Here is a 21,174-nt window from a genome sequence, read left to right on the forward strand (position 1 = left end):
TCTGTCCGCGATCATCAATGAGGCAAGGTTGGATCTGTCCGCGATCATCAATGAAGCGGAGGAAGGGGATGAAGAAGACGTGTCGATTCAGGTGGGGACGGTCAGAACGACTCGCCCGACCAGGGTTGATTCTGTTGATCCAACGGACGAGAATCGAGTGCTCGGACGAGCCAACGAGCGCTCGAGCACTTTTTAACACTTGGGAAAAGAAATTGGTTGGATATGTATGCATCTTTGCTATGCGGAGGTTTCTGTCACAACAAAATAACTTTGTTGGATATGTATTCATATTATTTGTTAAGTGGAGGTCAGGTTTGAAATATTTTGCTTGTATCACCTTGATGCAACATTTCATAATAAAAACTTTCTTTATGGAAAAACTGTAGGAAACATGTGCTATATCAAATATTAAAGTATTCTTATAACAGTAAAGTTATAAATATTATGAGGAGAATTTCTCCACATAGAAAACTGCAGAGCACATACATTTTCTGACAGATAAACTTAACTTGAAGGGCAGCAAAGCCAGCACTAAGCAGATTAAAAGATGCCTCCCCAACGTATGTTGAACAACTCAGTAACCAAATGCGAGTTAGGATTTACAAAAACAGCAACCCTACTCATCATTAGATAAGGTAAACCGACATCCGGATGGGAGCTCAACGGGCATGCTAATATAGCCAATAATGCTCTCATCTCCAAAACATCAGCCAGTGTGCCGGCTGGTTGCAGACTCGCACAGCTATATCAGTAAACTTCATTTTTTGGTTGGAGTTGTATCACAAAACTTCGGTAGTGCCAAAAGCGTGTTCAACCGGGTGAAGCCCTCCAAGGATCTCTCATCTCCACTTATATTCAAGTAACATTCATCATCAGCATCCTCTGGAATATCCCTTTTACTGTTGCGCTGGGGGTTCATCAATCGGGCTGGCATCCCTGGACTAGATTCAATTCCCTTGGTACCAATAGACATCCCTGATAGCCCAACAGACAGCCCTGATAAACCACCTACAATGGCATCCTTGCTCAGGAAAAGGCAGATCACTGCGCAGTCATCCATTTTGGAGGTAGGGTACTTGAATTTCCAAGTTTGATTTGCTAAATCGACAACGGCACGAGCTGCAGCAGAACGGCCAGAGCATGAGGCAACAACTTCCACCACTTCCTGGTTGGACAGAACATCCCACACCTGTGGTCAGAGTGCAATTAGGTATTAGGGTATGTTATGAACATATGGTTTATCATTTGTAAATTAGACGATGATGCATTTTTAGTCCGAAGAAACTATTGTTCCCCATCAAGAAGTAATGTAGAAAGCAACAACGTAAATTTTTGGTTACCCCGTCAGTGGCAAGGACAATGAACTCATCCTTCTCAATGATTCGCCTATAGGTGACCTCAGGTACAGAGATCAACCCAAAATCCTTTAGACAGAAATCACCAAAAGCTCGTGCCATTGCTAGGCCAGGAGAGTTGCAATTAGGAAGCCAAAGGCGAGCCACATCTGGTTCATCCTGATGAGCAAAGACCCTTCCATTACATCGCTTGATCCTCCTAGCCTCTCCTGTTAAAAGATTAGCATTGCGTTGTGGCTCAAATCACATTCACCAAGACAGCAGGAACAGATTTTTTTACTTGACTGGGAAGGGAACTGGTGTGAAGTTTGAACAGTCACGAATAAACTCAACTACTGGAGAAAATGGTGAATTCAACTAGATGCACATACCACACTGATATAATGCAACATTAGCAGCCACAGCTATAGAGAGGACCAGCAATTATCCTATGGGAAAACTGTTCTGTGGATGATGAATCAATATGGCACGAAGTTGAACCATAGCAGTGAAAAGAAAACTGAAAAACATATATTAAAAGTCCAAAAGACTAATTTATGCACGGATAACCACAGATATTTTATGAGCGAATTGCACTTTGTACCAAGTAGATTGTCACTTTGCACCAGGCTGACACAATAGTATTGTACTTTGCGCCAGGTGCCGTAAAAATCAAGATTAAAATAAGTGCTAGGCCTAAATTCCTCATTTTGCCTTTGCCCAGCCCCTAGCTCACCTAAGGGGCTAAGGGTATGTCTACGTCTAGCAGCCATTTATATCATTGGTACAAAACATTTTCGGAAAACCACACATGTATATGCACCAAAATATATATGTATATATTGCGTCCCATAGTACACATGTATGGTTTTTTTCCATATTTTCAAACATGTGTTTTTAGTTGACTTCGGGCACATTTAGTGCTAGGCCTGGTGTAATGTGAAAACTAGTGTAAACCTTGTTCAAAGTAAAACAAGTGGCAGTTTACCTGGTGCAGAGTCCAATTTACTCATTTTTATATATCATGTTCATCTAAAATATACCGCAACTAGGTCTGCAGATTGATGAGTTGCTGGAAAAGGAGGAACTGCATTGGAGACAAAGATCCAGAGTAAACTGGCTTCAAGCTGGTGACAGAAACACCAGTTACTTTCATAGAAAAGCTACCTGGCGAGCTAAAAAGAACAAGATCGATAAGCTAAAGGATGATAATGGGAATGAGATTACAAAGGAAAGTGACCTACAGAATTTAACAACTGCCTATTTCAAAGACCTCTATAAAAAGGATGATTCGGTCCACCATGAGGAGGCCACTAGTGTGCTTCAGCAAAAGATAACCCCTGAGATGAATGAGGTTCTGTGCAAGCCTTTTACTGATGATGAGATAAGCTTTGCCCTATTCCAAATAGGGCCCACAAAAGCTCCGGGACCCGATGGGTTTCCAGCCTGCTTCTACCAAAGGAACTGGGCCACGTTCAAAGAAGACATAATCCAAGCTGTAAAGAATTTCTTTGAAAAAGGGGTGATGCCAGATGGTGTAAACGAAACAGCCATTGTGTTGATTCCCAAAAATAATAACCCATCAAGCCTGAAGGAGTACAGACCAATTAGCTTATGTAATGTGGTGTACAAGATTGTTGCTAAATGACTGGTTAACAGACTAAGACCCGTGATACAGGACATAATCTCGGAGACACAAAGTGCATTCGTCCCTGGGAGGATTATCACAGACAATGCCGTTATCGCCTTCGAATGTTTCCATGCCCTCCAGAAGGGGACTAAAAATGCTGGGAAGTTTTGTGCCTACAAATTAGACCTTATGAAGGCCTATGACAGGGTCGACTGGACCTTCTTGGAGGAAGCCATGAGGAAAATTGGGTTTGATCATCAATGGATGAATTGGATTATGGAGTGCATAAAATCGGTCAGGTTTTCAGTCAAATTCAATGGCAAGCTCCTGGAAAAATTCACGCCGACAAGGGGAATTAGACAAGGCGATCCCCTCTCTCCCTATCTATTCCTTTTTGTGGGCGAAAGCCTTTCTGCTCTTATTAGACAACAGATCATGTCGGGGAATTTGAAGGAGCTGAAAATCACAAGAAAGAGCCCAGGTATTTCTCATTTGATGTTTGCTGATGACACCCTGCTTTTCTTCCAGGCAAACCCTGACCAAGCTACTATTGTCAAAGACATCCTTTGTAAGTATGAGAGAGGGACCGGACAACTTCTTAGCCCTGCTAAGTGCTCTCTTATGGTAGGACAACACACCACGCCTGATGACAGTGACAAGGCTGCGGAAATCCTGAAAGTGGAAGTTATGACTCTAGATGAGAAATATTTAGGCCTCCCTATTCCAGAAGGCCACATCAAGGAAGGTAAGTTGAAATCATCGAAGGAAAAGTTGAGTAAAAAATTTTCTGCCTGGAATGAAAAGTATATGTCTGCTGCGGCAAAAGAGGCTTTGATCAAGTCTGTGGCGCAAAGCATATCTAACCATGCAATGAGCGTGTTTAAATTCCCGGCTGGTCTGTGTGATGACATGAGTAACATTATCAGAGACTTCTGGTGGGGGGATGAAGAAGACAAAAAGAAGGTTCACTGGATGTCTTGGGACAAGATGGCTAAACCAAAATCTCAAGGTGGTATGGGTTTCAAGGACTTAAGAATGTTTAACCAGGCTCTGCTAGCAAGGCAAGCTTGGCGGCTGATTAATGCTCCCAATAGCCTCTGTGCCAGACTACTGAAATCTAAATACTACTCCTCTGGCGAGTTATCCGACACAGCCTTCGGTCAAAATGTTTCCCCATGCTGGCAAGGTATCTCCCATGGTCTGGAACTTTTGAAACTGGGTATAGTCTGGAGGATTGGGTCTGGATCCAAAGTCAGAATTTGGAGGAACAATTGGCTACCTAGAGGAAATCATAAACCTATTGGTAAAGCCAGCAAGCAGAGACTGAAATGGGTCTCTGACCTTATTGACACTAGCACTAGAACATGGGATGAGCCCCTTGTTAGAAGCTTATTCCATCCTCCGGATGCGGATGAAGTTCTAAGAATCCCATTATCAAGCTCAGTGGACGAAGACACCATTGTCTGGGCTCATGAACCAAATGGCATTTTCTCTGTAAGAAGTGCCTACAGGCTCGGCATGCAAGTAGCCAATGATGGAATCCAAAAAGCATCCAGCTCCAACCACATGGGTGACAGACCTCTTTGGAAACTAATATGGAACACTAATGTCCCTCCTAAACTAAAAGTCTTTGCGTGGAAGCTTGCTTCTAATGCTCTTGGGGTCCAAGACCTTAGATGCAGAAGAAACATGGAACTGAATCCAACCTGTACTATATGTGGCAGAGAACCAGAGACGGCACCACGCTGTGATTACCTGCACTAAACCTACTGCTCTGAGACAGCAGCTCAGAAAACCTTGGTCTCTCCCAAATGAAGATATGTTCAAATGCACCGGTGAGAACTGGGTCCTCGTCCTTCTGGACCAATGCAATGCCGAGCTGAGAGCAAACCGATCTTTCTCTCGTGGCGCTCTTGGCACTTGAGAAAAAATGCTATATTGGGCGATGGTAAGTGTTGCATACAACAGTCTGCTAATTTTAACCAGTCCTACATCTCCACTATTGTGCAGGCTAATTCCCTGGAAGCGGCTACAGATGCTAAAGGAAGAAATGTCTCATGCCCCCGAATGCCGAGACCTCAAAGAAGAGAGAATGTACTCAAGCTTGGACAAAACCAAACCCAGTGGCTAAAAATGAATGTTGACGCAGGGTTCTGTGCGCAAAATAACACTGGATCCTGGGGTGCCATTTTGAGGGATGCGGAAGGGAATGTCATCCTCTCAGCCTGGGGTTTTCTTCAACACTGCCTTGATGCCACTACTGCTGAATGCATTGCTATGTTGGAAGGTGCTAAGGCGATCGTGGCTTATACCCCTTCTAGTGTCATCGTGGAAGGAGACAATGCGCTAGTGATCAATGAATTGAAGCTTGAAGGACCAGGCAAATCAATGCTCTCCAACATATTTGCTGAAACGAAGAACACTCTCCAAATGCTCCCAGGTTTTGAGATCAGAAAAATTAACAGATCTGCTAATGTAGCAGCGCATGGCATAGCTAAATTCGCTAGTTTAGTTGGTTCTGGAGGCTTGTTACTGGGTTCTGTTCCTCCCTGCGTGTTGGATCAGACTCAGATTGATTGTAAGCATATTGGTATGTCAAACGATGTGTCCTGAGTAATACAAGTCCCATATTCAAAAAAAAAAAAAAAATACCGCAACGGGATCACTTGAAAAGTATTAAATTAGCAGCACACCGTCGAGCTACTTAGACTGATATTTTAATTCTTTAGGAGGAGTTAAGAAGAATAATTAATGAAATAAACGCCGTTTTTCTAAATCTTGGGATGACTGAGGAATCATTGGTGAAAAGATCAGGTATGGGAGGTAACCAAAAATTTGAAAGTACCAAAATAATTCTTTTGGAAGAGTTAAAAATAATAATGAGATATACACTGTTGTATTAATCTCAGGATGACTCGTGAATCATTTTGATGTTCTGAGTCTTGATAATCAAAAAAATACAATATGAGTTATCACCCAATTGTGCATAGTTGAATGATAGCGGAGTATGCTACACACATTAAGGTTAGAACAAACTTTTTATTTGTGAAAACATGTATCGACACTATACAAACTTTGTCTTGTGATGCTTTGATACGGATCCAAACATCTCAGGTTGGTATGGATACCAACAGTAGCCTTACTTTACAATCTCTATCAGAGAAGGTTTATAAGTTTTAACACATGAAGAAATATGTTGTCGGTATGACGTTACTACCAGGGCATAGCTCCATGCTTCATTATATCACTGGAGACAACTTCACATAATGGGCCATGGACTCAGGCCATCACTTAAAACTTCATTCCATCTTCAGAATAGAAATAGTATGTGTGCTAATGTCCTTCACCATTTCAATTTTCATAAATTTTGTGTACTCCACATGTTCCCCATACAACCAGTAGTACCTTGCGCAGTCTACTGACTGTTTACAAATTCCAAATTTAACACAGAAATGTTGTTCAGATTAGAGATCTAGCCTTGTTGTGGTAAATCTACCAATATTCCAGTGAATTCAATAGCTGCACACTAATCGACAATCGTGGCTTTATATCAATAGCTGATATCTTCTGTTAGGTGGCAGGTTAAGACTATAGGTGTTAGAGTACGTCATGGGCCTGGGCCCGTTAGTCTTATGGTTTGCTTAGGGGTCAAGTAAGCCTTGCTTGGGAGTCAAGTAAACCTCTCTATATATGGAGAGAAGATGTATCAATCTAATCAAGCAAGAATTAGATCCCTTCCCTCTTGCCCGGCCGTGGGCAAAAGGCCCCCGGCCGGCCTTCTCGCGCCCTCGCAGCCCTCTCTCTCCCTCCCAAACCCTAGCAGCCATAACACTTGGTATCAGCTTTCCCGGGTTCGATCATGTCCAGCCCTCCACCGAGTTCTTCCCACCCACCGCTGTTGCACTCCGACGTCCCCGCCGTTCTCTCCCCGGCGGAGATCACCGCAGCCCTCCGCGATCTCGCCACCGCGGTCTAGGAGATCCACCTCTACTTGGTTGGCCCCTACGGGCCGCCGCCGCCAGCGGCGCTGCTGCCGTGGCAGCCGACGCACCAGGCGGCCTCCGCCGCGATCACCGGGCCGCTGCAGCCGACGCTGCTGCTGTCGTCGCTGCCACCCGACGCCGGGCTGCTGTAGTCCCCGCTGCCGCTGTCCACTATCTCCGGGCCGGGCCCTACCTCGGCACCGGGGGTCCCTCTTCTCCAGCAGCCGGCCGCCTTCTTCCCCACCGGGACGCTGCAGCAGCAACAGCAGCTGCCGCCGCCACCAACGCCGCCGCTGCAGCTGTCCTCACCAACGCTATCCCTGCCGTTCGGTGGGCAGCTGCAACAGCAGCAGCTGCTGCCGTCGCCACCAACACCGCAGCGGCTGCTGCCGCCACCGACGCCGTCCCTACCTTTCGGAGGTGTGGGAGCGACCTTGGCCCCGGGCTCTACATCGACACCGCCCGGGATGCCCTTCCACCAGGTCCGTTTCCCTCCGTCGCCGTCACCGCTTCCGGCTTGGATCGCTATCCGCCACGTGTCGGCGGCGGTGAGGCTACAGGCTGCGGCGCGCGGCCTCCTAGTGCGTCGGCGTGTGCGGAAGACGCATGATCTGCAGCTGCAGCTCCTCCAATTTGCGCTTCGTTGCGCAACGGACCTCGATCTCGTCCGCTGCGTTGGGGATCGTGGGCATGCGGTTTCCCCCACGGGTGGCGGACATGCTGTTTTTCCCGCGGGCAGCGACCTCAAAGTCTGCGCCATCGACAGTCATCCGGCAGGGAGAAGGCATGGTGTCACCGACAGGAGCGCACCGCGTAGCACCACTGCATTCCGCCGCCGGCCGCAGCGCGGGCTCCTTTTGCCCCGCTGGTTTCCATGGGATCCAGGTGGTAGTACAGGTGCACGTCCGACGGGCGGATGGTGTCCACTTTATGTTCAGGGGTCAACAATAAAGCATCCCAATCTATTTCAGGTTGAGAGTAATAAAACAAGCCGAGATGTAAAAGGCTCGTTTTTAGGTGTTAGGGTTGTGTTGCATCGAGTCATGGTTTGTTTAGGTTGCAGCTCGAGGACGAGCTGCATGTCCAGGTGGGGTGTAGTGTTAGAGTACGTCATGGGCCTGGGCCCGTTAGTCTTATGGTTTGCTTAGGGGTCAAGTAAGCCTTGCTTGGGAGTCAAGTAAACCTCTCTATATATGGAGAGGAGATGTATCAATCTAATCAAGCAAGAATTAAGAAGGAAATCCCTTCCCTCTTGCCCGGCCGTGGGCAAAAGGCCCCCGGCCGGCTTTCTCGCGCCCTCGCAGCCCTCTCTCTCCCTCCCCAACCCTAGCAGCCACATAACAATAGGACTCATCGACATTTTTAGATCTATCTACATAGGAGCATCTCCGCAGAGCCACTATTCCATCCCCTATCCCATGTTACAGCAAAAGTGGTAGAAACTCTTTCCAGTAGCTCCTCTATTCTCCTAAACCGGGATAGGCGCTTCCCATAGTTGTGGGAGGGCTGGTGCTAATCATAGTATGTGCTAATTTGGTGCTTATCCATGCTAATCCGTGGAAGGGACTGGGGGTGTTTGTGTGCTATGATTGTATGATAATCAGTGGTGCTTCGTGCTAATCATAGTAGTGTGCTAATTTGGTGCTACTCATTTTCATCAGATATTATCTTACTTGCAAGTAATAATTATGATGTTGACAATGATTGGCATATTAGATGTGGGTCAGTACCACTAGACAACTGCTGGAGCCTGTAATCATGGGCTTAAGAAAAAGAAATAAATAAATCCACCCTCATATCTCTCAGTGATCCCCAAAAGAAGCAATCACCAGTTCACAACCCAGGCCGTCCTATTGGTGGTGCTGACCTCATAATGTACTAGCATTTTGTGTCAATGTCAACACTGCTGCCGAGTTACCCTTGGTTTCTGAGGCAGTTTCACTTGTGATAGGGCCATGCCTCTCTGCCACACGATCCACCGGGTGTTGGAGATGATAGTGGCAGGGGATAAACCGATGATGGCAAAGCATGTCGGCATAATGGCTACTCCCGTGGCACCAAAGCCCTAGCAGAAGATACCTCTGCCATCCTCACCATCGACGACTCCTTCCCCGGCCGTCCAGCTATGGTCTGCAGCATGGGTGTCATTATCAACGAAGAGAATCAGCACTACTCCATCAACATCCTGTCCTTGGTATCATCTGGCACCATGCCTTCTGCGGCATTGAACACGACAGGTGTAATATGGGACATCATGATATCATCATATTTCTCCCACCACTGTACCTTACCATGACAAGCATGGGTGCACCTTCTATCCCATTGGGGCCACCCATTGTTACCAGGTAGCAATAAGATCCTATTGCCTTCGCCATCAAACATCACGAACACCTTGTTGATGTCTCACGTGAGGCATCATATACACTTGCCCACGACTCGATGTGGGCACCTAATGGCTGGTGGCTGGCACGACAACTCGAGGGTGAGCTTCTGGAAAAGGGAGGTAGAAATTGCCACATGCAGTCCAACCAATAATGGGGACCATGAACAAAATTCTGTTGGATCAGTTATCTATTAGATAACAAAATTATTATTACATTTATCTTGTCCATATTTTTTAGGAGGGCTGACAACCATCGATATGAGGAGGCATATTGTAATTTTTGGAATTTGTCGGTGTAGTGGCACCGGGGGTACCACAGTCCACCTGCTGCTGGACCGTCACGGCGGCTCATCAACAAAAGACAAAGGCTCATCTCTCCACGAGACAGGCGGTCTCCGCGAGGGAGGAGTACCTCGCGAGGGGTCCAAGACTTAGCAGTTTCCGGAGGATGTGAATACCTCGCGAGGCTTTCCTTCGTGACGGGGGGGGGGGCACCAGGCGGCAGGAGATGCTGCACAAGACCCCTCCACAAGCCAGTTGCGTAGGGACGAAGCTAAGGAGGATGACGCAAGCCGTGACGCGCACCAGAAGATGAGAAAACCCCAGAGTTTGCCTGCATAAAGCAGGATGGCCATTGCTCCTCTCCCCAAAGGTTAGGGGTGGATAGGGGGTGTCGACATCGTCCACAACCACTCCTTGTAGGCCAAGATGCTTGGCGTGGCTCTGGACGGATTCACGAGCGTAGTTAGGGACAACTGTTGGGCACACCTGTGGTTACCCCTCCGCCAAGTTTCCTTGGGGAGGAGGGCTGGTACCTCTATAAAAGGAGGGGCAGCTGCCTAGTAGAGGGGATCTTCTTTCGATCCTCTTCCGATCCGATCTACTTGCTCCCACTTCATCTTCCACCTAGAGCAGATCCGATCTAGAGGAGACCTCGCCAAGCTTCCACCTTGTAACACCATACTCCCTCTCGGAGAGATATCAATACCACTCCAAGGCAGGAAGTAGGGGTTTTACCTCACCACGAGGGCCCTGAACCTCGCCCAGGTACCTGTGTTCCTTTGCGATACCGAAACCCCGACAAAATTGGATAATAATGAACAAGTTTATCAGAATTTCTGATCCCCCCGAAGAGGTAACTCGGCCCCTACGGGATGAGGCTGCTGCAAGCAAGCTCTGGGTAGCGAGTGCTGCCGGAAGTTGGGAGCATGCGGAGGCGGCATCTGCCGGTGGTGTTGGGCGTGCCCCTGTCCGAGCTTCAGATGCTAGGCTGAGGGATGCCGAGCTCTTGGAGTTTGTCGGCTCTTGCTTGCCTATCCATCGTTTCTACGGCTCATCCCCTTTAGTCTGCCTTCTGTTGGCACTCATGTGGGGCCAGACAATTATCTATTTGGTGATGTGCTCGGCAAGAAGTGTTGCTCCGGTCCTTTGCCTTTTCTCCCAGATGCATCTTTGAAGACAACGCTGCATCCCTTGAGAGTCTACGGAACCCCATCATTTCTGACATCGAGGGCTTTGGGCTGGCTGAGCTTTTTGTTGAAGCTCCTCGCTTGAGTCCACGAGGCTTGAGGCATCTGTGTTTGACCATGATGATGTGGTCGATGGGTTGGCTATCTCTCGCTTGGGGCCATTTGCTGTCTATCCTGAGGTGGCCGACTCCACCAAGCTTTGCGATTTCTTAGCCATGGCTTCGAAAAAGTTGGTGCCCATGTTCCACTTGCATGAGCCTTTGGAGGCTGCTGCCAATGTCCTTGTTCCTTCAACCGTGGCTACGGAAGGAATTCAAGTTGACCCTGGGGATCCTATTGCCGATAAGCGCAATGCCTTCTTTTCATTGGTTTTTAGGCCAGTGCCTCCGCCTATCCTTGCTACACCGGCCCCTAGGCGAGCCCGTGCCCCTAAGGAGGTGGCCATTACGCCTCGTCGGAGTGGTCGCATTGACAAGCAGAAGCAGAAGCGAAAGGATGCTGTGAATGCTTACAAGACATCTACAACTCAGGAGTTGTTTGGGCCTCCTGGAAGAGAACAGACTTCAATGACATCACCCTTGCCACCTTCATTGACAAGTTTAAGACCCCTTTGTCGCCTCCTTCCATCACGATGCTTGGCTGTCTTGTGAAGCTTATGGAGGAGGTGAAAAAGCCCAAATGCGGAAATGTCAGCACCAAGAGGAAGGCGATTGAGATTACATGACAAATGCAGATGAAGCATCCTACGTGTGGAATCGTGGCAAATGTGGCAGGCTGTGGGTGATAGGTTGTTTACTCTTGTTGTGTTGTTTCAGGCTTTGGGAGTAGTCTGCATGTCCGGGGAAATCAAGTTTGTATGGTTTTCGATCTGGTGTCCCTTATAAACTGGATCATCTCTTTTCTTCTTAGTGAATAGCCAGAGCTCCTGGCGGTTTCTCTATAAAAACATCTGCATACAAATAAAGATGATTGTACCACACCCATCCTATCAAACAAAACATACAAGATTTTCACATCAGGGAAAAAAAGCAATGGCGTAACTACCATCTTGGTTGCAGTAGAAAAATTGTACCGTGGCTATACCATAGTTATCAGCACGAATTTAGTTTTCACCAACAGGCTAACCTCTCAATGACATAACAGAATTTGCCTTCCTGGACAAGAAGGTTAAAAACCTAAGTCTTGACTCTTCAAATCTTAGGCTAGTAAAAACATATATAAAATGCTCTGTGTCACAGAATAGATAACATACATCCTTGCTTAGTGAAAATTGACCAAGAGTGTACCAGTTCAACAGCAACAGAAATATCACATCAACATTAGGCACCAGGGTAAAGTTAACACATCAAAAAGAAATAGATGACATAGAAGATTCATTAATTAAATTTGGGGAGTGAAAGAAATTTACTTGGATGATCAGGTTTTAAGTCAACTGTCAACTGATGAGCAACCAAACGGCCATCCTGATCTCTGGTGCCTAATACAGCTCTAGAGTCACCTAGATTCCCAACGATAAGATCCTGACCCTGATAGAAAAAAAAAAGTTTAAATTGCATGTACCTGGAATTCTTGAGTAAAAAAATCAATTCAAGGAATATGTTTCATTGTACCTGTTTAATTAAAGTAACGGCAGTAGTTCCACTGCAAATGCTATCTATGTTCCGATGTAATTTAAGCTCTTTGTCCATGACTCTAAAAGCTTTTCGGAAAGACTCTTTCATTGAGTCGAAGAATTCTCGGTGTTCTTCTTTCTGTCCAGCAAATGTGAGAGATTTGTCATCTGCATCTGGGTATGGAGATAAGGTCTCTTCTAAAACTGATCCATCTGAATTGCTGGTTGGGCTCTCTCCATAGTCATCGTATATCAAATCACACAGCTTCAGAGGGAGAGTATCTCTTACTTTCCGCGCTACAAGATGGCCATGTGGACCATGACCATCAAAAACTCCACAAAACACTGTGTCTGATCTCCCGTTGAAGTTCTGTACATCATGCCCCAATGAGTTATAATTCACAAAAAGAGAAGAGAAATGCGAGAGCAAGAAAACAAGGAGGCCGAAATAAATAACAATTTGCCATGTATGATATGGTACGCCCCTCAGACATCACCACTCCAACTCCAAGCTCAAATATGTCATCACCTATTTCGATAGTTCAACTACACGAATTGATCATGTGACAAGCAAGAGCCCTATAAGCCGAGGTGATTATACTCATTAATAACATGTGTATTGTTTTTTCCTCCATGGATGACTTGCTACCTCAAGTGGATAACCTATGTGTTCTCAGGTATGACCCCAAGATCCACTACAAGCAAGGACAGAGCCCGGAGGTATTGGGAAATCTTCATTGTTTTTTTGTTTTTGAGAAAATATTGGGAAATCTTCAAGGCAAAGAGAAACAACGGAGGTCTTGGGCCGAAGCAAGGGAGCTCTTAAGCCGCTGGACCATCCATCGCCTGAGGCAGATGGGAAGAACCAGCCTGCTAGACTGGCCGGCGACTAGAGTAAACAACAAAAAGAACCAGCAAGAAGACACAGCCGCCTGAAAATGTCATGCGCTGGAGCCCTTGACGCCAGACTGTCTGGCGACGCCTGTGTGGAGTAAACAGGTTGTGGCCCTTGTATCTTATCCTTCCACATACTCTTTTGCCCTAGACAATAAATATGTCTCTACTTCCTCAGATCTGAGATAGACATGATGATATGAAACCCTAGAGCTTTTCCTCATTATCCACCCCTTGTGGAGTCAAGATCCACTCTTTGTGGAGTGCCCAAGATCCTCGCATTGTTGAGTACCCAAGACCTCTCCCCTAGTGGTGTGACTCTGAGATCTCTTCGTTGCCAATCTTCCCTTCATTGGGTTCTACTGGATCGGTGGACTGGCCAATAAGAGGAATTCAGTTTAAGAGTGGAGTGAACTTGTATTTCAGATTCAAGGGCTACATTGCTGGATCTGTGTTAGAGAGTCCGGATTTGAGTGTGTTTTACTAGTTATCTTACTTTGGTTTCTGTATCCACTATGTTCATTGTTTTCCTCTCTGTATCCGCGTATGTTCATTGTTTTCCCCTTGTATTCTCCGTACCCGTCGCTTGTCAATCCGTGAAAGTCGGTCCAAACTATATCAGCTGGATTCACTACTCTGTTGTTCTTTTCATGCGTATGCAATTGCTGGATTCAAATAAATGGTTCAGGCAAGGGGGCATTCTTTGACTAGATGAGTAACTTAGTTGATCCTGCATAGGCAATCATACCTCGTCCAAGCGTGTACAGTTTCATCTAGAATATAACCTCATGGCCTAAGATGCATAATAAACAATGACCCCTTTAACCAAAAAGATAACAAATGGGGAAGCAAGATGGTTGCCGCATCCAACATTTTAGGTCTTCAAAGTTCATTAGGAAAGATGGTGCCCAATCTTCATTCATTTAGAGCCAGAAAACATCTTTCATGAGAGAAACTTAATAGCCGTGGAATTGTTTCTTTTCAAATGTCCGAGCCATGGAGTTGTTTCTTTTCAAGTTCATTAGGCTTGTATCAAACTCTCTTTATCAATATGCATCGAAACGCAAGGTTTTGTGTTTTCTCGAAAAAAATTAGCATTATTTATTTTATGAGAGCTTCTCCAGATGTTGCCAATTATTTTGATCTTAATGTACAGTATAATTTCAACTTTATGTTACCCAAATACTTCAACTCCAAGAAAACTACTACTCCAGAATGTGGTGAGGGCGCTGGCAAGCTCATTAATAGACAGAATCAGTTGAAGAAAAAAAAAAGGCGACGTTGACGATTAGTTACAACTTTCAACTCAAAGCACCAAAAGCATAAACGCGAGTAGTAGAGTAAACAAAGGGATCTTGTAGTGCAGATACCTCCCACGCGACCATGGCATCCTGGTTGGTGCCCTTCTTCCCCTGCCGCGTGAACAGGCAGGCCACATTGCCCGTCCCACTCCCGGCGATCCTCCCGGGCGCCTCCTCATCCCTCCTCGTGCCGCCTCCCCCTTTCTCCGACACCTCTATTGGTCGGTGGTCCGCCGGCAGGCACGACCCCATCGCCAGCGCCCTCACCACATCCTGCAGGCAATCCAGGCACCCGCCCCCATCACCTCCTCCCCCGCCCCCATCACCTCCTCCCCCGCCCCCCGACGGCCCCGCCGTCGCCACCGCTGCCGCCGTTATCGCCGCCGTCTTGCCCCGTTGGTCACAGCCGAACCCACCACCAATGCTGACTCGCAAAGATTACACCTCTGTGCATCCCAACGCAACGCTGCCAAGATTTCGATCTTTGTGAGAGAGGGGCGGTGGCGTTCTTTGATGGTGTCGTGGGCGAGCCGACCAGAACCAACGCATACACGTCAGGAGGTGATGGGAGCCAACTAGAAAAGGAGAAAAAGGCGGGTGGTATCGGACAAGAATAGGGAATCCAACAGCGGAAGTGGTGAGAGAAAAATGGCACGCAAACCAGTGGCTCGGCGTGGTTTGGGCGGCGGAGCAAGGGGAGCGGCGGCCGGATCGGTCGGCTAAGCTTTTTCTAGTACTCCTTCCATCCCACAAAAAACTTTGTCGAAGATTTATCTGAATTTAGATAAAATCAGATAAATCTAGACAATAAATAATATTCAGCTACATCTAAATTTTTTTTTTTTTTTACATATTTCATGTGACGGAGGGAGTATTTTATTTTTCTCAATTATTTTTTTGGTTTTATATATAGAACAATCTTAGGCTATCTCCAACACAGCCACCCAAATAGAAACCCAAATAAAACTGGTAAAAAAATTAAAACATGTAGTTCTAAATTTTTGAACATAATATGCCCTTAGAAACGAACTAGTTACAAAAGCAGCCCTTTTGGTGCGGCCTATGTGCAGTTCACCAATGTTAGTGACGGAGAGATTAATCCACTCCAGTCCAAATGATTTTGGTGATGTTACTATTTCTTTCTAGCATGATGAAGGGATTAATTGGCGTGCTGCAAATTTCAATAGAGCTGCTTGGGTTTTGCTTGTTGGCCCTCCCCTTAATCACATGAATACTGAAGATTTAAATGCATGATTTCATGATATTGGTACTTTGATTCTTTGGGAAAGGGACCCCAACAGGAAAGGCAGAGTCATGGCAAATGTTAGAGTCACTGATTTAGCAGAGATTCCAAGAAGCATCAGATTTACTGAAGGAAACCTTGACTTTTCTGGTTGAAGTGTTGTAGTACAACTTGTTGGGGGGTGGCCCACCTGATGAGGACCCACTTCTATGTGATGGAGTGGACCCACGCCCTCTACATGCTGATATGGCTCCTCCTGCTGCCCCTTTGCTACCAATGCACCATGATGATGATGACAACGAAGAGGAAGATGGGTGGGGACATTGGGCAATGGGTAATAATGTTCAGCAAGAGAATGAAATGGAGGTGGACCTGGATCCTAATATTTCTTTCCAAGGACTTCTTGATTCCATACATGATGAAGAAATGAATGTGGATAATCCACCTCCAAATGACTCAAGCAGTGACATCACGTACTCTTCTAGGAGCTTTGACTTGAGTTTCTCTGATAACTCTGCTAATCATCAGTTGATTATCCATGATGGGCCAGTCTTGGGCATACTTCCAAACAACCCTAAGCATACAATGATGAAGAAGAAGAGCAGGATGGATATGCTTTATTTGGGGTTGACAATCAGCATGCTCCAGGATTTGGCTAACTAGGTGACAATAATGCCAATGCTTTTCAGCTGATGGAGGATGTGAACATGGTCCCACCACAGGAAGCACATCTGATAATTGGAAAAGTACAAACTCACTTCTTCTCTGTACCTGAGGAACATGACTTGACAAAGAGATTTCTAAACAAGGAATGCAAATCTGGGAGAAATACTTTGCCCCACACATGTGTTCTTCCTCTTGAAAAAATACAACTTGTGAAATACTAGTAAGTTGGTTTAATTTTGTCACTCGCATGCTCATGACACCTGATGAATTTGACTAGGCAAAGGGTTTTCTGTCTTCTCAATTGTGGAATATTATTAAGGAGCCTATTGAATATGAGCAAACTATATCCTTTGTTATTCCTAATAAATGCTCTGTAACTCAGACCCCTGTATGCAAGCTGCTGGAGGATGTCCAAGTGCATCTGATGAATCTCTTGAACTTGCTGATGTTGTCTCCCTTTCCCCTAAAAGAAAGAGGAGAGAAGGCAAAATCCCTCTGGTTGAATCAGAGGTAAGAAGAAGTCATAGACTGTTTTTACTCAATGTTGGGTACAAAAATATGATAACTATGTTGATAGAAATTGCTTGACTTGCAATGTTGCTCCTCCTATGATTAATACTGGAGTGGTAAAAAACTTGGTTGCTTCCTTCTGTAAGGTTGATGAGGAAGGACTGGAAAAGTGATTGCCGAAGAAAAACAAGGTTGATGCACACAAGAAGGCCCCTGGTCCAGCCCACGCTACTGTTGTTGCCCCACTGCATAAGGGAGCAAGAGTAAAAGCTCAAACTACATCAAGTGTAGATACCAAAGGAAAAAAGCTCAGGTGCTGCTGCTAGAGTGGCACTTCAAGCCAAAAAGAGGCTGCCCATATAAGTTGTCCAATGTTAGTCAAAAACAATACTTTTGGGGTTAGGGAGTTGGTGCTTCCTGGTGATTGTAAAGTCTATGATATGGACCAAAACCTGTTCTAGGTGCTTTTGTGGAACTTGTTCTTGTTGCATGGTTATGTAAAATAGGGTACAATGAGGTGTGGCTTGCCTTTATCTATAATGTATTGCATATAGAAATGTTTGTGTTCTCTGATCTCTTTATCATTTGTCTGGTCACACTGGTTGTCTTCATGAAATAAACATATTTGCACATAGTGCCCATGCATCACAACAGAATATGGAAAATCCTGAATTGGAACTTGAGAGGGGTCAATTCTATAAAAAAGTGGCTTTCTCTAGCCAGTAAAATTGAGGAACAAATTGTGATATTATTTGTCTATAGGATAAAAAAGAGAATCTTTTGACATTGTAATATTCCAGGTATTGGGGTTACAAAAATAGAGGAAACGGATGTGTGCATTGCATTCATGCATAGAAAATCCGGGGAATTTTCACGCTTTAAAGTAAAACAGTCACAGTAACTGAAGTTTCACTTGACCTTGGTGGAATTGAAGTAGCTCATCAAGTCAAGCGCTATAAACCTCAATGTGACTTTGCTAAAACCTTGTTTTGGGTAGAGATAATTTGATCTAAGGGGTTAGATCAAAAGGAATTAAAATCAACACAAGAACTTATTAATCAAGGATCAACTACTTGATCATTAAAGATCACAACATGATATTCCTTGCCATAACATATGAACATCCATTTAATTGGAAATCAAGTAACAATAAATGAAGAAACCATTCTTCACTTAACTTTTCCATGTCTTAAGACTAATCTATGATCCTACCATGAAACCTCATGGTATTCATTCCATTTCCACATTGAAATTATAACAAGGAGATCCACTCAAGAAGTATATATTCCTCTCTATTACAAATAGCTTTGCATCAAACCTAAAGAGGTGAGAGTCCTATTTTATTTAAGGAAACAATAACAAACATTGAGTTAAACCTTGGATATACATCCAAGTATTCAAATCATCATCTTTAAGAGAAACCCTAGGATATCATCCAAGACAATTCCTAGAGAGATAAACCATTTATATTTAACATAGACATTGATGATCACATCAATCTCTATAGAGCCTAACTTTAGGTTAGTATTAAAGATCATTCCAATTGGGATAGACCAATCATGCTAACCCTAGTCTTACCTATTTAAGAATAAAGGACAACCCTTGAACTAAAGTATTAGGTTGAAACCCATTTCCCTTAGAGTGGTGAGATAACCTAATATCACATGGAATAATACCATATCCATGAATTGATAAAGTAAGGAATGAGATTAATCCAACCATGATAGCCAAGTGGAATCTTAGCCTTGATACCTAAGAAGATATTAAGAGTACACCCTAAAACCTAGAATAACCATTCCTTTATAAGAGAGCTCAAGCTATGGTGCTACACTCAAGTTAGTTGAGGCAACACTTGAATTTAAGAGAGAGAACTATCCATATGTCCTAATAATTAAATCATCATTCCTTAAGTTAAACTATAAGTTATTATCTCAGGCATTCTCCTGGGATATAAATTATTGAGACAACCATAGTATGCCTATATTAAAAGGTAAAATAGAAGTGTTATACCTTAATTGATCAAGACAATGCTTGATCATGGAAGTGAGAACCTTATTTAATGAGAGATACCTTAGGAAGCCAAACCTTGATCATTATAAATTGAGTAATGATCATAAAACTTAGAATTTGAGGAAGAGATATTAAGAACAAGTTGATCATGCCTAATCCATGATCATGCTCTTGAGGTATGTGAGGATAAGTTAAAACCCTAATAGGATAAGTAGATATCATTCACCACATGAAATCATAGGGAGGTAACTAGTAAGCAACCCTAGGCTTATATCCCAACCTTTACTTGTGAACCACATGGTGATCATAAGTAGAATCCTATCACATATATATTTCATTCTAAAGAACCTAAGAAAACCTTAGAGTTAAACTCTATACCTTATATGGTGAGAAACATTCATCCATATGACCAAAGTTAACTATAAAAAGAACTATAACCATTGTAGTTACTTTAATGATAAATTGGGGATAATAATAGAAGTTAATTTGAAGAAGATAAAACTAGTTCTCAATATCTTAGTAACTAGAGGAGAACCTAAAATGTGAAGTAAGCAACCACCTTATCATGGTTAGGGGAGATTAAACCCTAGCACATGCAATATGGTGTCATCTCATCTCTACAACCTAGAATTAAATCTCAATCCTAGTTTGTGTAGCACTTGGGTGATCACAAATAAAACCTAAACCACAATTTAGATACAACCCATGTGTCATTAGGTAAATAGCATTTGAACCCTAGAATTACACATCAAATAAATCTTATGCTTCAATTCTTGAACATAAGAAAAACCTTGTGCTACATTATATGGTTAAAACCATATGTGTGGTGATCAACTATTTATCTTGGTAACCAAGATCAACCTTGATGGGAATAATACCTACCTTAGGTACTTTCAAAGATCAAGATAGTAACAACCTTAAAAAAGGGATATAATAGAAATTATATAACCCTAACAAATAGGTACTCACATAAACTCATATGCATGGGGCTAAATTCTCAGTTATGAGATTAAGTCCCAATGATACCTTGTAAAACTCTTGGTGTATAAATTATAAATTCTAACCATTCCAAAAGGGAGTGGCAATCCAAATAAAAAGGGACATTTAAAATAAATACCTAAATACTTGTCTAATTGAAAATTGTGACAATGCTCACATATACTTAATATTTATTAAACAAAATAATGCAGTAATACAATGCTCCTTGTAATAGACTCATGAAAGCCAAATTGATAAACATCTGCAAAACAGACAAGAATTCAAATTTGAATTCAAAACAGTACTTGAATTAACAAAATGGAAAATAGAAAATAAAAACAGAAAAGAAAAAGAGAGAAACACCTTACCTGGCTCACCTGGCCGCCACAGCCCACCTCGGCAGCCCAGCAACAGCCTGCAGTGTAGCCCAGCCCAACCCAACATACCCCTCCAAAGAAATATCCACGCCAGGAGCTCATCCTCATCTCTTTGTCTCGCATGGAAGACAGCACGAAGCCGTGCTCGGCTTCGACGTCTCGCTGGCGACCTCCCAGGGCTCAACTTCGTGATGAGGCGCGCCCTGGCGCCGTATAAAGGCCCGCGACGAACCCTAGCTCGGTTTTCTTCTTCCTCTGCCCAATTTTCTCTCTATGTCGAAACCCTAGCTCACCAACCTCCGTTCACCGCCGGCGATAGAGGAAGCCTCAGGCCTCGCCGTGGATGCCATCGCGTCCGCCGTCCTCGACTTGCCCAACCTGCCTGAGGAATTGAGCCATCGCGCTCGAAATCGGCGCCGTCGAGCTCGTCTTCCCCAACACCGGGAACGACGAATTTCGGCGATGCCGACCATCTCTCGCGGTGAGTTACTGATCCGCTGGAGCATCTTGGCCCTCTTCCTAGTGCCCTGCATCGCCGCCACGTTGCACGTCCGCAAGCGCCGCCACTCGGCCTCGCCGGCGAGCGAGCTCCGGCGACCTTTTAGGAGCGGCGCTAGTACCATTAGGATCATCGTGGCGTGCTGGTTCGAGTGGTGCTACTAATCCGTCCGCGTGAGCCCGGGAACGGCGGCGCCGTCGTCAAATTCCCGCCGGCAGTGAGCTACTGAGCCATCTCTTCGATTTTGACCCAGTCCACGCCGACGTGGCGTCTGACCTGGCCACT

The 21,174-nt window shown here is 44.7% G+C and overlaps 1 protein-coding gene across 1 annotated transcript; it reads right to left on the reverse strand.

The window, feature by feature from the left end:
- Positions 1-381: 381 nt before the first annotated feature.
- On the reverse strand, positions 382-14,911 carry LOC127294980 (probable protein phosphatase 2C 75). The gene is made up of 5 exons (XM_051324886.2): positions 14,676-14,911; positions 12,410-12,781; positions 12,208-12,325; positions 1,341-1,564; positions 382-1,189 (listed from the first exon to the last, which is right to left on the reverse strand). Exons 1-5 carry the CDS (start codon positions 14,856-14,858, stop codon positions 758-760), a joined length of 1,329 nt encoding a protein of 442 aa, XP_051180846.1. The 5' UTR covers positions 14,859-14,911; the 3' UTR covers positions 382-757.
- Between the last annotated feature and the right edge of the window lie 6,263 nt (positions 14,912-21,174).

This window comes from Lolium perenne, chromosome 4, assembly GCF_019359855.2.
Source record: "Lolium perenne isolate Kyuss_39 chromosome 4, Kyuss_2.0, whole genome shotgun sequence".
NCBI classification, from domain to species: Eukaryota; Viridiplantae; Streptophyta; class Magnoliopsida; order Poales; family Poaceae; genus Lolium; species Lolium perenne.